At 32.7% G+C, this 17,285-nt stretch overlaps 1 protein-coding gene across 1 annotated transcript in view; it reads right to left on the bottom strand.

Annotated features, from left to right (window-relative positions):
* Positions 1-17,285, bottom strand: part of Eys (eyes shut homolog) — a 1,705,088-nt gene that overhangs the window by 454,692 nt on the left and 1,233,111 nt on the right. Inside the window, 1 exon segment of the mRNA XM_047559194.1 lies at positions 10,623-10,846. Within this exon segment, the coding sequence (XP_047415150.1) occupies positions 10,623-10,846 (224 nt within the window).

Here is a 17,285-nt window from a genome sequence, read left to right as displayed (position 1 = left end):
GTTTAAATTGTGTATGTTGTCCTGATTCAGTTTGGGTAATATATATCTCTAGAAATCTTTCAATGTCTGGGATATTCTCTCTTGTATATGAGTATAAATTTTCAAAATAGCTTCTATTTATCTTTTGTATTTCAGTAGTGTCTTTTGTGACGTGTACTTTTTCATCATGAATTTTAGTATTCTCTCTCTTCCCTAAGTACTGTAGCTAATGGTTTATCGATTTTATTTATTTTTTCAAAGAACCAACTTTTTGTTTTGTCAATTTTTGTTTCTTTTGTTTCAATTTCAATGATTTCAGCTCTCATTTTAATTATTTCCTGTCTTCTACTGCTTTTGATGTTGATTTGTTCTTCTTTTTCTAGGGTTTTGAGATATAATATTAGGTCATTTATTTGTTGACTCTTTATTCTTTTAATAAATGAGTTCAGGGCAATGAAATTTCCTTTTAACACTGCCTTCATATAATAGTGTATTATTTAATCTCCAGGTATTGGAGAAGTTTCTGTTTTTTATTCTGTCATTTATTTCTAATTTCAATCCATTATGATCTGATAGAGTACAAGGTAGTATCTCTATCTTCTTGTGTTTGCTAACAGTAGCTTTGTGGCATAAAATATGGTTTATTCTAGAGAAGGATCCATGTGCTGCTGAGAAGAAAGTGCATTCACTCCATGATGGTTGAAATACTCTATATATGTCCATTAAGTCTAAATTATTAATTGTATTATTTAGTTCTAGAGTATCTTTGTTTAGCTTTTGTTTGGAAGATCAATCCAGTATTGAGACAGGTCTGTTAAAGTCAACCAGCATTATTGTGTTGTGGTCTATTTGATTCTTGAAGTTGAGAAGGGTTTGTTTGATGTATGTAGATGCTCCATTGTTTGGGACATATATATTTATGATTGTTATATCTTGTTGATGTATGAGCCCCTTAAGTAGTATGAAATGTCCTTCTTTGTCCCTTCTAACTTTGGCTTGACATCCACGTTAACTAATATGAGGATGGAAACCCCTGCTTATTTATCCAGTCTATGTGAGTGACATGTTTTTTCCTAACTTTTCCCCTTCAGTCTATGGATGTATTTTCCTAGGAGGTGAGTCTCTCAAAGATAGCATATTGTTGGATCATTTTTTAAACCCAATCTGCCAGATATGTCTTCTAGTGGATGTATTTAGGCCATTAATATTCAGGGTTATTATTGAGACATAATTTTGGTTTATTTTTGGTTTTTAACTTGTCTTAGTTTCTCCTTTTCCTTTAGAGTAGTTCCTGCTTTGCTGGTTTTCATTGTTTTTTACATTTCCTCCTCATGGAATATTTTGCTGAAAATGTTCTATAGTGCAGGCTTTCTAGTTGTGAACTCTTTTAGCTTTCGTTTATCATGGAAGGTTTTTATTTCATCTTCAGATCTGAGGCTTAGTTTTGGGGGATATAAAATTCTCAGTTGGCATCCATTTTCTTTCAGTGCTTGATATATGTTATTGCAGGACCTCCTGGCATTGAGGGTCTGAGCTGAGAAATCAGCTGAGATCCAAATTGGTTTGCCCCATATGTAATTTGATGTTTTTCTCTCACAGCCTTTAAAATTCTATCCTTATTCTGTATGTTAGTCATTCTCATTACAATATGCTGTGGTGTGGGTCTGCTATAAGTTTGCACATTTGGGGTCCCGTAAGCCTCTTGTAGTTTATTTTTCATTTCATCCTTTAGATTTGAGAAATTTTCTGATATGATGTCATTGAAGCGATTGTGCATTCCTTTGGTTTTTATCACCATGCTTTTGTCTATTCTGATAAATTCTAAATTTGTTTTTTTTATGCTATCCCATATTTCTTGGAAGTTCTTTTCATGGTTTCTTACCATCTTCTCTGTATGGTCCATTTTATTTTCAAGAGTATATATTTTGTCTTCATTGCCTGAGGTTGTCTTCCAAGTGGGCTAGTCTGCTGGTGCCTCTTTCCATTGAATTTTTAATTTGGTTTATTTTTACCTTCATTTTGAGGATTTTCTCCTTGGTTCCTTTTTCTAATCGCTGCCTCTTTATTGAAGTGATCTTTCAGTTCCTATATTTTCTCTCTGCTACCATTCTTCATTTCTAAGATCAGTCTGTGTACCTTCTAAACCCCTTCTCTGACATTTCTTCTACTGTGTTGTCTGTTGATTCTATTGTTGGAACATCTTGGTTTGTTTGAGGCACTTTGTTCCCTTGTTTTTTTCATTTTGTTTGTATGTCTTCATATCTAGCAGTATGGATCCAAGGCAGTACAGTTTCTTGCACATAGTCTTATAGTGTCCTTGAAGGCTTACAGTACTTCACCTTTAAGGGGTGACCAACATTAACAGCACCAAATGCAAACAGTATACAACCTTAAACCAAATAACTCCTGTTAAGGTGTCTACAGCTTTGTAATAATAAACAGAAATGATGTTTTTAATTATTGTCTATAATATAGTCAGTTTGCTAAAAGAGTTTACCCCTTCAAATGATGGACAAAGAAGAAACAGAAGTAGTGTAGGATGTGATGATTATGGGGAGAAGGAGCAAAGATAGAGGTAAAAATTTCTAGTAAGAGCAAAGGAAGATAATAAATTCTGGCTGTTAGCATGAGAGAAGAGAGAAAGAGAATCCAGGGAGACAGTTAAGTGAGAGAAAAAACACAGATTTTTAAAAAATGTAAAAATATAAGATTACACAACAAAATTGTAATATACAATTCAGACATCCCATTCCTCAATTAATTGTAAACATGAAAAATATTTGGATTCAAAGATTTTAGAGATGTGAGAGAAAGGGCAAAAAACAAAAAAACAAACAGGAAAGTCTCAATGGAAAATTGAATGTTTGCTTTCATTGGCTTTTGAAAATTTTTCTCAGCTTCTCCGCTGATAGGTGGGATTTTTTTGAAATTTGATGATCTTTGTGTGTGTGTATGAGTGTCCTGTAAGTAATTCATACGTTAGAAACAAATGTACATGAAATCAATTAAGTCATGGTTCTGGAGGAATTTAGCACTAAAGTAGAAATACAAGATAAACCATACTTTCCAATGTGCTTGCACATATAAGTATAATAGTTCTTGCTTCAGATGTAAGTCTGTATGATAACTCCACATCATTTGATTTAATATAAGTACTGTTTATTTTACTGCATGTGATTCAAATTTTCTGTGGGTAGGTGAGAAAGCACAGTGCAAGAAAGGGGAAAAAAGCAGTCCTTCAATGTGAATTATCATTTTTAATCAAAATTGATATCACACTTTATATTTGTTGCAAAATAATATATTAAAAGAGAGCACCTGATTGAGGCTAGTAACTTTTTTGATTAATAAAAAAAAACCCCTATACTATATTGTTCATGAAGGACACAAAAATCTAAGTACTCTCAATCTATTAGGAAACATTAGAGTTAAAAAGTTTCTAGTCCATTTCCTAGGCTTCTGTAATTATCTCCCAGTTTTTCTCCTCATCCCATTCTTTTCCCACTGCAGTCCTGCCTGTATTCTGTCAGGTTCATGCTTTTGAAGTTCTAATCTTGAGTCATTGTCTTTTCCCTGATTGGAAGTCATTGCTAAAAAACTTAAAATGTGTCATTTAGGGTTCTCTGCAGTATGAGTCACACCTGAATTTCCAGTTTTATTTCTCAGCTGATCTCACATGTACCCTGCTCTCAAGGAAAACTACAATTTTCTTCTTCATGTATTTATTTACTCTAATTTCTTAAACTCATCCTTTTCAGTACCATTTACACACTAGTTTTTGAATGGAATATTTTTCCTAATGTCTAAATTGAATGTAAGAAAAGAATTTTGTTTTATCATTTCCTAAGTTGATTTCAATTATTGCCATCAATTCTACGAACACCTGATATACATCTATAAATTTCTTTTTTTGTATGATCGTATAAATCCCCTGGGAGATAATCAGAGGTCCTTTGATAAGTAGCAAAATCCTTTCCCAAAGTTATCATACCCTAATTCTTAGAATCTGTGCATATGTTACTTTACATGGCAAAGGGAAGTTGAGGTGGTAGATGAATTAAGATTGTGGATTAGCTGAATTTAAGATAGAGACTATTCTGAGTTATCTCAATGGACTCTGTTTTATCTCAAGAGTGTTCAAATATGGAAAAGGGAGGTGGAAAAGTAGGTCTGAATGACACAATAGAAGAAAGATTAGACCAGTCATTGCTTTCACTGAATATGGATAAAGGGGCCACAAGCTAAGGAATATGGACAGCCCTTTGATACTGGATAAGAAAAGGAATGGATTCTTCTCCAGAACATGGAGGGTGGAACACAGTCCTGCTGAACCAAAATTTAGATTTCAACCCACTGAGACTTGGGTGATTGTTACAGGCACCAGGAAGATGGGGGCAGGGGCTATCTTTATTTTATTTTACTATTATTGTTATTTTTTTTACCATCTATAACAGTGCTTCCTGCCAGACAGTGCATTTTTTGTTTGTGAAGAACAGGGCAGAATGGAAGCCCCAGCTTGCCCCTTCCTTTAGCAATGAAATCCTGTCTTTGATAATAAGTAATTAGTGTCTCCCTTCATCCCCTGTCCTTGATTTCATTCACAGTTCATTTTCAGTTAATCATCTTAATATTTCAGCAGTTGTCACTTATTAATGCATATGCAGCATTACTTTCTGATTTCAGAGACGGAATTTCAAACATGAGTATTATGTTTGAAAAGGCAGACACTTATTCCTTGGTCCTTTTCTGATGATGTAGACCATCAGTTCTCAGGAGAGAAGATAAATTGCTGTTATAGGAGCCTCACTAATGTTCTGTTTCTCCCCTTTGTTGGCTCTGGAATACCTGACATTCAGCCACCTGATGGAGAGTTAATAAATAAATTCAGTCTACTCTATTATGCCTCTTAAATATATTCCAGTTATGGTTAAAAACAAAGACATCAAGGCAGTATCTTTTATTTTAACAAGACAAAACACCTAGTTAAACCTCTCATTTTTATTTCTAGGTTTGCAATTTACTCAGTACAGTTAACCTTTAAACATACATGGAATATACACAGACAGGATATCAAATAAAATGAAAGATTTCTTGCTTTTAATGTATGGCATTTAAATACTCCTTTATTGCACTATTTATAAAACTGTTTTATAGAACACTAAAAAGTAAGGGGCTGTTTAAAAAATGTTAATCCTATAATTAATAGTCAGAGGCATACGCTTTCCCCCAGCACAAGGCACTGATATTCTAAATCTGTCACTCTGAACTTTACAGTAGGAGACAGCCATCTGCCTGCATGCAGCCATATAAAACAAAGGAAGCATATATGCTCTTATGTTTCCCCTGGTGTGATGCAGGATCATTATGATAAAGTAGGCAACAAGCTTTAGCTAATATGAATTAAGACAGCATATGTTGAGGGAAAAAAGGAATATATTCAGTCAAATTAATTCTATAAGTCAGTGTTATTAGGTGATTGGATAATGGAGGATTTGATAAAGCAAAGCATATGATGTAGTGCTCAGTAAATAGGAAATATGTGTCTGGTTGACCCATTACTGAGTCTTGTAAACCCCCCCCCGCCATGCAACTCCTCTTTGCATTACTGTATCTGGTGCCATTTTAGTTAAGTCCTATACTTTAATTTACACCTCCATTTTGCTGTGAAACATCAAAGTTGTTAAAATAAAATACTTTAACATTCTCTCACAGGCTAAGAATATTAACAGGAAGCAAAAAAGGAACAAGCCTTGTGAAGAAAAAAATCAATTTCCAACACATTTTTACATCTAGATATCTGTGCAATTACATTTTTTTTCCCCAGAAAGTCATGTTCTTTCATCAGTTGTGTCTAGATTTTCTGAAATTTGAGTGCTTTTTCTTCTTTCTTTTTTCTTTTCTTTCTTTTTTTGGTGCAGTTTGGGGATTGGACTCAGGGCCTTTCACATGCTAGGCAAGTACCTTGCCACTGAGCTGAAGCCTCAGCCCTTTAAATTCAAGTACTTGAAATTCAAACCCTTAAATCTACTTTTTATATTTCCCTCTAACTAAAATCATTAAGGAAAGATACTACCCCTCAAACACTCTTCTTTTTGGAGTCACCTAATGTGTTTTCAGTTTAATTTTAAATGGATATTATTACTTTCTTTATTAATGATGTATTAGATCAACACTAATTTCTGTTTTCTGATTTTAGAAATTTTATGTTTTAAATAAAACTTTTTCCTTCCTGAAATTAAACACACACACACACACACACTTTTATACCAGATGAAAGAGTGGGACAATTTAAAATTTCTATATTATGCCTTCATATCAGAGTTGATTTTCTAACTAGTGCAGCAATATGGTTGTTGAACATGAACTCTGCAGTCAGCCAAGATTATTTTTAATCCTATTTCTATTATGTACAAGGCTTGTGACCTCGAATGAGTAATGTAACAACTCCAGGCTTTTGAATTCTCATTTGTAAATGGGGTATTTTAGAGAGCCTGCTTCAGTCAGGTTTCTCTGAGCGTTAAGTGAAATGTATAAAGCACTGAGTGCAGTGTTCAGTAAGTCAGAACTCTTCACAATGATTTGCAAATTTTGCTCCTGAAACAGAAGTTCATATCAGCAGCCTCCTTCCTCCATCATCCTCAAGGATACATACATTCCAAGACACCCAGTGGATGCCTGAAACCTCAGATGGTACTGACCTTTATAGTTATTATGTTTTTTCTATACATACATACCTGTGATAACCTCTACCACTGAGCTACATCCCAGCCCTTGAAATTCAAGTACTGTTAAATCTACTTTATGATGATGTAATTTAACTTTAATTTATAATTAGATATAATTTTTATTTATAAATAAGGCATAGTAAGAGATTAACAATAATTGAAAGAATAAGACAATTAAAACAATGTATTATAATAAAAGTTATTTGAATTGACCCCTCTTTCCTCTCAACATATGTTATTCCACTTCTACTTTTTCACTTGAAGGAAGCTCTCTATGGCATGTTCAAATAACCAACATCAAAATTTGGTGTCATTATTAAATAAAATAAGGGTTACATGAACACAAGCACTGTGATACAAACAGCAGCTGATTGGATAACCTAGATGATTGCTAGGTGACTACTGGATGGGTGAAGTATAAAGAGTGGATATAGACAAAGGGAAGACTTATTCATTCTAGGAAGAACAGAGCAGATGAACACGAGATTTCAATCTAAAATTTAAGCATTGGTTATTTATAGAAATTTTTACATCATATTTTCTGACCACAGTTTGACCACACATAACTTAGAAAATAGAAAGTGAAACCATGGATCTATTTCAGATGTTTATTATATTCAATAAAAATTTTATTTAAGAATTTATTTTCATGGCAATCTATCCATAAATTCCAATTAATTTGTAGATTATGATCTTTAAATAGTGAGAAAATTTCTAAGAAAATTTGCATCTACAAATAGAATAAATGTAAGTTAATAAAGATGAATAAGGAAGATTTGACGACTTTATCTAAAGCAGTTTTCACCAGGCAGTTGAAACACTTTGAATCTGGCATACAATATTGTTTGTTGAAATCTGCACTTAAAATCTGTGGCATCTGGGCAAGATGAATCATTCTATAAAAAGTTGTTCATGTTACGAGATTCCTGAATCATGGGCCTTTCTCAATCATTAATATGTGAGTGGATTCTAAGGAAGCATACCATTATAAATTTTATTTTAGGCTATAGGTTAAAATCACAAAACTACTCTTGGTATTTTTTATGACTGAAAGAAGACAGGTACCTTCTTCAAATTTAAGTAGTAAATGATTAAAATAAATATCTATCATTTTTTTATTTTTGCAAAAAAATAATTTCTAATTTTGAAAATGCACATCATACCATACTGTTACACTGTGTTAGATGGAAGCAGGTCCCCAGAAAAGGAGGCAAAGATTACAAAATTACAAACAATAAGCTATGATAACTCATAGGCTAAAAATAGTATTGATGCATAATTTTGTTTTGGGTGTTAAATGCCTTGTGAATTACTGAATTCAAGTCTATTTTAGGAATGCAATTTTAAACTCTCAATAATTATTAATAAAATATTGGCTATAGTTTCTGATTATTATGTGGATTACTTGGTGTTTAGCAAAACATTATTGTCCAATATTAGTTCTTAAAATACTATATAATTCAACAGGAAAACCATTTAAAATATACAACGTAAAAAGTGATTAATAATAAAGAAAATTTTTCCAACAATGAATATAGGGCAAAATTCCAACTCTTTTCCTGAGGTCAATTCCCAACATTCTGCTACCCAAAGTATGGAATACAATAAACTTCAGTCAAGTCTTAGGTTTAACTCTAAATAATCCTGAGTTTCCGTTCTTGAGGAAAGTGTGGGTTATTTTCAGAAGAGTCAAAACTATTAGGAGGGGCTGGGGATATGGCTCAGTTGGTAGAGTGCAAGGTCCTGGGTTCAATCCCCAGCACCACAAAAAAAAAAAAAAAAAAAAAAAAAAACTACTAGGAGGAGGGTAAAAGGATGAAGAATCACAGATATTAAAATAGAGAGAAATGATGACTTAGAGGGTTGTTCTGAGTCTAATACTTACCATAAGAGGTAAACTCACATTCAGACATTAAAATAACAAAGCATATTTTAAGGAAGGTTAGAAGGGCATTTTTCTAAGATTCTACATAGCACAAAATTAAAGAAAGAAAATGTCCTCTCAGTATTTTAAATGGTTAATTGTGGAACTAAAAGAGTTTTACAACTCATACTCTTTCCCTATGCCTCTACTCATAGAATATAACATAGATGGTCTCAATTATAGAAAATAGCAAAACTTGTGATATTTTTCAGAACATGAAATGTTCACCCAAATGTCAAGTGACAGTGTGATGTGTCTTCAAAAGCATTTTACACTTAAAGAAAGAGACTTTAAGAATATTTACATGATATTTTAAAATGAATACAAAAATAGACTTTATATTTCTATGCTTTTCATTGTATTTGCTTACTTCCATAAGTATTAAAACATTCCCTCAAATGACAAAAGTCCCTTGGGAAGAGGAGTTGGATCACATAAATAGGTACCTTTGAATTAGCTTCAGGGCATCCCATATTTTAGCATTTAAAAAGGAGTTATTCAATATAATTTTGGATAAGTAATGAAATTCTCTGTGATATAAATCATAATCTAGTAATAATCCTCATTCCCACCTCCCTAATTTAGAACTACTGATTAATTTCACATAGACAACAATGAAACTTTTCAGATATGAGTGTAGGAACGAGTAGCTATACCATGACCTAATTTGTACTGTGCCCAAGGCACTTGCCCAAAACTGATTTAATTAGCTGAAAACATTTTAGAGTCTATTAGATGTTGACAATAAGGAATTTTTTAAAAATTCAAAAATAGCTCCATTAATGCTGAGACCATAATCCTAGGCACCAAAACATAATGTGTTCATTTTTAACACCAAAATAATTTAAAGATGGGGATCTGTCTATGAAATATGATTTCATCTTACTCCCATCAGAATGGCTATTATCAAGAACACCAACAATAATAGATATTGGCATGGATGTGGAGAAAAAGGCACACTTTTACATTTCTGGTAGAATTGCAAATTGGTGCAGCCACTCTGGAAAGCAGTGTGGAGAATCCTCAGAAAACTTGGAATGGATCCATCTTTTGATCCAGTTATCCCACTCCTCGGTTTTTACCCAAAGGACTTAAAATTAGCATACTACAGTAACTCAGCCACATCAATGTTTATAGCAGCTCAATTCACAATAACTAGATTTTGGAACCAACCTAGATGCCCTTCATCAGATGAATAGATAAAGAAACTGTGGTATATTACACAATGGAATATTATTCAGCCATAAAGAAGAATAATATTATTACATTTGCAGATAAATGAATGGAATTGGAGAATATCATGCTAAGTGAAATAAGTTAATCCCAAAAAACCAAAGGCCAAATGTTTTCCCTGATAAGTGAATGATGATATATAATGGGGGTGAGGAAATGGGGGTGAGAGAAGAATGGAGGAACTTTAGGTTACGAAGAGGGAAATGAGAGGGAGGAGGTGGGGTATGAAAAATGTTGGAATGAGACAGACATCATTACCTTATATACATGTATGATTACACAAATGATATGAATCTACATTGTGTACAACCACAGAAACGAAATGGACCCCATTTGTGTACAATGAATCAAAATGCAGTCTGTAAAAATTTTTAAAAATAAAATAAAAACTCTGATTTAATTAGCAATTAAACAATGCAAATGGTGTTAGAACTTGATTATGTCTATGGCAACAAAGGAAGGATTCACCATTATTTTAGAAGTAACTACATAATTAACATAGGAATTTAAACTCCTATTTTACGTGGCATTTGAAAATATGTATCGAATGGCATTACTAATGTAAAACCAAAACAAAACAAAAACTTAGGTTTGCTTCTGAAATACTGAACTGGAAGTATTCTGTGAGAATTCATTTTTAAATAAAATTATAGATGTTGCTTGCTTGGGCTAGTATCCATCAAACTTTCAATGTTTCAACTCACTCTCACTCGCTGAAGACTCCTATTTTTAAAAGGAATACAAAAGCGTAATTGATTTACCTTTTTCGCAGAAACGGCCTGTGAAATGTAGTGGACAGTCGCACTGGAAGGAAATGACAGTGCTTGACAGGAAGAGGGGGCGGCAAGTGCCTCCATTGTGGCACTCGTTGTTCTGACAGACAGATGGTGCAGCAGGAGAAGAACTGAAGGAAGTGCACCAGGAATCAGTCCCTTTCATCATACCGGAAGGAAAAACGGAGGCCTCTGGAAACAGATCTTGAGATCTGTGATTTATAGACAGATTAAAAAAAAAAAAAAAAAAAAATTAGGCAAAAGCTCTTGGATCCTACATAGAGAAAACAGGAAATTTGGTTTAAAATAAGAGGGAATGCGCGCGCGCGCGCGCGCGCGCACACACACACACACACACACACACACACACACACACAAATGTCGAGCTGGCCTTTACTGAGAGCAAATAGGGTGATCATTTTATGTATTGAAAATATCTGAGCCACAGAATGTAACCTTGGGTAATTTATTGAAACTGTTGATGAGCTACTGGTTCTGAGAATATAAATAAATTTCTCTAAAGCAATAAGAATCCTGGTGAAATTGGCCTTTGTAACCCTACAAGTCAGTTCTGCTACAGAAAATAATTAAACGTTTTGCCTAACAGAGTGCCTCTTCAACTGTTTCATATATTATGAGTCTAAGATAAAAAAGTGAGGCCATTTTGCACTTTGATATTAAATTTGTTTGAACTTGAGTTATTTCTAGGTTGCCTGCATTCCTCAACAGGACTTGTATTCATTTCTAGAAGTTATCCAACTGGTACCTTAGAAATGCCCAGAAAAATTCCCCCATTTTTTCATGAATATCATTACCAGTTTATTTGTTTCTTCCTAAATAAATAACAAACAACGAAAAATTTCCTCTGAATTACGTTGAAATTCCTTACTTTTACATTCAAAGTCTCTTGGCAATCTAATTCCTCTTTGCCCTTCCAGTCCTCTGTATTATGGTTCCTAATAAGAGCTTTAAAGTTCTCTCAAACAAAATGTGATTCTATTTTCTAAGGATTCTAAATTTTTTTCACTTAGGGAAATTGGTTCAAACCACTCTATGTGCATTATTGTTCCTTTCATCTGAGATTTTACCTAAGTCCTAAGTTCACACCTGAATTGTTTCCTCTAGTCTTCTCAGTTGCCTTAGCCAGCCAAGATGAAATGGATGATTCTCCCATTTGTAAAGTCATTTGCTAGACCACTGCTAGAATATTTGCCATGTGCTAATGTACTTATTTTTTATCAGACTCTCCTATTAGGCTGTATGTGGTCATAGTAAATACTTTATAAACGTTTGTTGAAATATCGTCTTTAGCATGTTATGTACTCTTTGGGAATAATGCTTTTGGAATTTTCACTTTAACATAACCATGACAGAATTATCTTTTTAACATACAAATCTTACTGCAATAAAAATATTTGATAAATTATCTGAGTAAATATTTATTTGTACATTGTCTTAAAGATAAAAATTTAGCAAAAAGATTAATTTTAACATGCATGAACTGATATCAGAGACTTAAAATACCTATTTTTGTATCTACCAAGTGCACTAAATGTTAACTTATTAGCATAAAAGAGATGAAAATGAAATAGATAAAAATCTATGAAAAGTTTTTGATGATGTAATATTAATATACAGATTAATTATTTATTTTTATAATCCTTTTGGAGTCTGAAATTGTTCCTTATGGTTTTCATCACAGATTTTTAACAATATGTTTATTTTTATGACTGTTTCAGCCTGATTATCTTCTTTTTCCTCTATACTGCAATCTCAATGAAGGCTGGATGGATTAAGCACCTCTACTCTTTCCTTCATTTTATCCTTAAACAACGTTTGACTCTCTAGCAGATTTTCTGTTAAATATTTATACATGAATTTGAATCTTTGTGTGTGTGTGTGTGTGTGTGTGTGTGTGTGTGTAAATATGCAATGTACCACACTACTAATTAAAAAGATAGCTAGTAAAAATAATTTTACAACCCTAGGGTTAATTTCATTACTCTAAGATATGACTTTTTAGTTTTATAAATAATATAAACTTTTCACATTTAACTTTCTCTGGTTTTGTTCTCTTGGAGGCTTAGCATAATTTCTCCCATTTATACTCACAATATAGGTATGTCCCTCTAAGGTAACTTTCCTCAAGTGTAATGGCAATGCTAATCTGAATTACCTGAGATTTATTACTGAGTATTTCGTGTTCTAATTTAATTTCTAGTTTTAGTGTTTCTGAGTGCTCTCACCATTTAGTCTAACACTTGCCATGGACTTCATGAACTATAGTCAATCACCTCTTTCTGAGGAATAAATTAGACTGAATTAAATGTCACTACTTCCCTCTCATACTGTGGCTGCTCAGGGAGCCTATGTCTCACCTGAAAAGAATCAATATGTTGCACATTTTAGTTGTTAACTGATTACACAAAATAATTACTACCAATTGATCCATCAATTAAAACTTCAGCATCATAAATCAAATTTTGAAAGCAGCATTAATCAGATACATTCTATGTTATAAAGATTAGATTGTATATCTGCTATATCATTATGGCTAGTTCTTGATTTTCAGCAGTTTTTATGAGTTATAAATTATGTCAGGAGTTTACCTACATTAGAATTTAAAATTAAAATAAAATTAATTCCATTTGTTATGTTTAAAAAGAAAGATTTATTCTTACGGCCAAATTTTAACATTTTTACATAAAGGTAAGCAGTTTAAAAATATCAAGTTAATATTGAGGTTTGGCCATAATAACATCATTAATTTTAGAGTTACAAATCCTTTATATTCTAGAAATCATGAATGTTTGAGAACTTTGAAAGAGATCAAGGTTTGAAACCTTCAAAATTATTTTTCAAAGTCATACCATTTTTAAAATTAAAATTCTTTTCCTTTCTTATATAAGTTTTTGATTTACTGTCTGCCCAAAATAATAAGTATGAAAACTCTGATTGCTTCTGAATAACTCTGAAAAAGGATGTAGAGATGTACCAACCATTTTTTAACAAGAGGTAAGCTCTCAAGAACTTTTTCTAATGAATTCGTTTCTGAATAACATGCTGATTTTATTCAAAACCAAGCCTGATCATTAGAAAAAGGCCTATTAATAGGACAGATTTCCAATCATGTTGGAGAGACCTAGTTGGAACCAGAAAAAAGGACACATACTCATTGTCTTAATCCCAGGTCCATCCTTCTTCCAGGGGATTCTACACAAACCTGGGTTGCAGGCTACAGGAAACCATGGAACTAAAAAGTTGTTTTGCTTCAGCCTGAGGAATTCTGCTCATTGGCAGCTATCTTTGTCACTTTTAGGTAAATAATTGCCCTCTAATTCTTTGTTTTTAATTAATTTTTAGTTTTTTTCCCCCCAATTTATTGTGCATGACAGTTAAAAAGAACAGTGAGCTCATTCAGATGGGTGAATTCTGGGAACTCAGTTTCACAACAGAAATGTAGGAAAATTTTTGGAATGATGATGAGGTATTAAATAGACATGAAGAAACTCAACTAGAAGCTTCTTGAGCTTAGGACTTTTAATAGGTAAGAATAAGAGACATCTGAACAATTGTGTTAGGTTTGAAAAAGTGATAAAATACATACAATAAAAGACTTGTACCTCATGCAAAGTAACATATATAGATATATTTTTTAAAACAAAAGAAACTTCATTTCCTTCAGCATTCACTCCTTACCATATATCTTCAGTCCAGTCCTAGGCATCTTAAATTGAATTTCTATCCTATAACTTTGCCTATATTTGACATTTCATATCAATGTAATCATGTAATATGTAATTTTCATGCTGACTTAGACTGTTTTCATAATGTGATATATATTGGAACTTTATTCATTGTTATTGATGGTAGATACATTTTATCTATATATTGATGAGTTGATAAACATTTGGACCATTTCTACATTTTAGTGATTGTAAGCAATGTGATTACATACATTCATGTTCAAATTTTTGTCTGGGAGTATGTTTTTATTTGGGATATACTTAGAAATATAATTATTGGATCACCTATTTTATGTTTAAATTTTTCAGCAATAGCAAAGTGATTTTCCAAAAAGGCTTAACATTTTACATTTTTAACAGCAAAATATGAACTTGGGCTTCTCCACACCCTTTCCACATCCTTGATAGATCTTTATTATTATTATTATTATTTGCAACAGAAGGGTATCTTTGATCAAAATCTCTGCATTTCTTCTATCTTCCAGCCGTGACATCATAAATTCTCAGAAGTGGTATGTGCATTTATGCTTTTATAGAATTTACCAAATTTTCCTCAGAATACTTGCTATTATTCATGTAGTGAGACATTTTACCACATTTATGCTAATAATTATATTATTAAATTTAAATGTTTAACAGTTACAAAAACCTAGTTACCTGCTCTTATTTCAAATCATATTTATTCATTTATACATGTGGTAGGAAGTATAATGCCCCCCACCCAATTAAAAGTGATTTTCTGAATTAGTCAAACTAGAGTCTTTTCCATTTTCCTGGAGTGATAGGGGTGGAGCTGCTATGCAGGACTCCCTTGAAGAGTGCTATATACCAAAGGATGTGGCCACTTATTGGTCTTCCTAAGCATCTATTTCTCTACTTACATATGATTAATTTTCATACCTATGAATATATACACTTATGTTTAACCCACCTATATGCATAACTTTTTTCATCTCCTTTATTGTACTATTTCTCAGTGATTAGGCCCTCAATTTTCACACATGATTTCTTACAACACCCACTAATGTCCTCGTGGTGGTGGCTAACAGTAATAAATCCAGAGAAAAATTCAATTTCTGTTTAACTTTCAAAATTCTAAAAACATCATAATATTCCAAAGAGAGTTAGACATATTGAAAATAGCTTCAAAACTTTAAATTATCATCATTCTCAGCTCTAACATTTTATGTTGTTTTTAGTTTGATCAAATAACTTTGAAAATCATTAATCATAATGAATGTTATCTGGGAACAAAATAAAAGAAAATGTTCACTATTTAAAATATATAAAAAAATCTTACATGGGAAAATCAACATAAACAAACATAAATGCAAGTATCACTCCTCTTATTTTGACTTATTTGTTTAGTGCTGGGGATTGAACCTAGGAGTCTTACTCATGCTAAACACACACTGTATCACTGAGTTGCACCCTAGCCCTTTTCTTTAGTGTTATAAATAGAATAAGAATTATAGCCTAATAACTAATTCAGGAGTATTTAACATTTCAATAAATTCGCTCAAACAAGATAGTATGATTTTAATAGATCTTTTCACATTTTCCTAATTTTTCCACTAGAATGTATTTTGCATTCTCATGATCTTCTATTCTTTAGCTATTACATGTTTATATTTATGTATTTATATTTATATACAGAATTCCTTAGACCACTGCATTCTCACATAGTTGATGTTCATAACACCCCTGTGTGCTAGGCAGGACAGACCCCAGTGCATTCCATGCCCCAGTGCATCCCAGGCCACTGTCACTCAGAATATAAGTGGCTATCTTTGAAAAATGTAACACCGCTTGATAGATTCCGATCTACTCTCCTTGTTCTTGATCAGAGAGAACATGCAACCTCTCTGAATTTTGATTCCAGAGAGAATGAGATTAATACTTCATGCTTATACACCAAATAAGGAAGAAGAAGATTTTCCCCCCTCTTTTTTCCTTCCATATCTCAAATTCTGTACCTATCTCCCTTTTTTCACAAACTAGTAAAACAGCCCCAACCATTCCTCATTTCTATATTCATATTTCCTTTTCTTCATCTGCAACATCAGTTCCCCTCTCCTCTAAACCACCCTTCTCATTACATACATTCTTATTATATTATTTGCATGTCCAAAGTTATTCCAATGCAAAGCATACACTACTCTCTGATTTGGTTCCATCTTACTCTTCACTTTTATAAGCCTCCAGTGCCTTAACATATATCTAGTATATGTTCTAACCACGTATTCATGTAATATTTTTAAAATTTCATGCTTTGTGACTTTCACATGCTAGCATTCCCTGGAAGCACTTTAACCTTGAAATCCCTCCCCTGCCCCTGCCTTTTTCTTTCTTTCTTTCTTTCTTTCTTTCTTTCTTTCTTTCTTTCTTTTTTTTTTTTCTCAACACAGTTCCATAGTTACTGTCTCTAAATTTCTTTGGGGCTTTCCCTAGACATAAGCAATTGTGTCAACATTATACATATGCCAACTTAAAGAAATAATACAAAGAATCCCTCAAACGTTATAGAAGTACCTAGAGGTAGTATCCTTCTTGATATTTTCCTCCAAACTAAATATCTCAAGAGGTAAGAACTCAGTCTTCCATTTGTACAAATAATATCTTGATATAAAAGCATGTAATTTGCTTTTTATTCTTTACCAGTTTGTTACATCAAATTGTGTCAGTTAAGAATAATGCAATCCCCTAAACCTCAGGGTCTCAACAATGTAGATGTTTATTTCTTCTCCACATCAAGTTCAGTCGGTATAGGTCATAGGATAGAGCTCTGCTCCCTTGTCATTTAGTGGCATTCAAGGGACTCAGGCGATATAGCAGTTGTCATTCCAAGCACATGGTTTCTGAGGTATCCTTCAGTGTCACACCCAAATATCTAAATACTACACAT

This window comes from Sciurus carolinensis, chromosome 7 (genome assembly GCF_902686445.1).
Source record: "Sciurus carolinensis chromosome 7, mSciCar1.2, whole genome shotgun sequence".
In the NCBI taxonomy this organism is placed as follows: Eukaryota; Metazoa; Chordata; class Mammalia; order Rodentia; family Sciuridae; genus Sciurus; species Sciurus carolinensis.
Note: the sequence above shows the minus strand (reverse complement) of the source record. Positions and strands in the feature narration are given on the sequence as shown.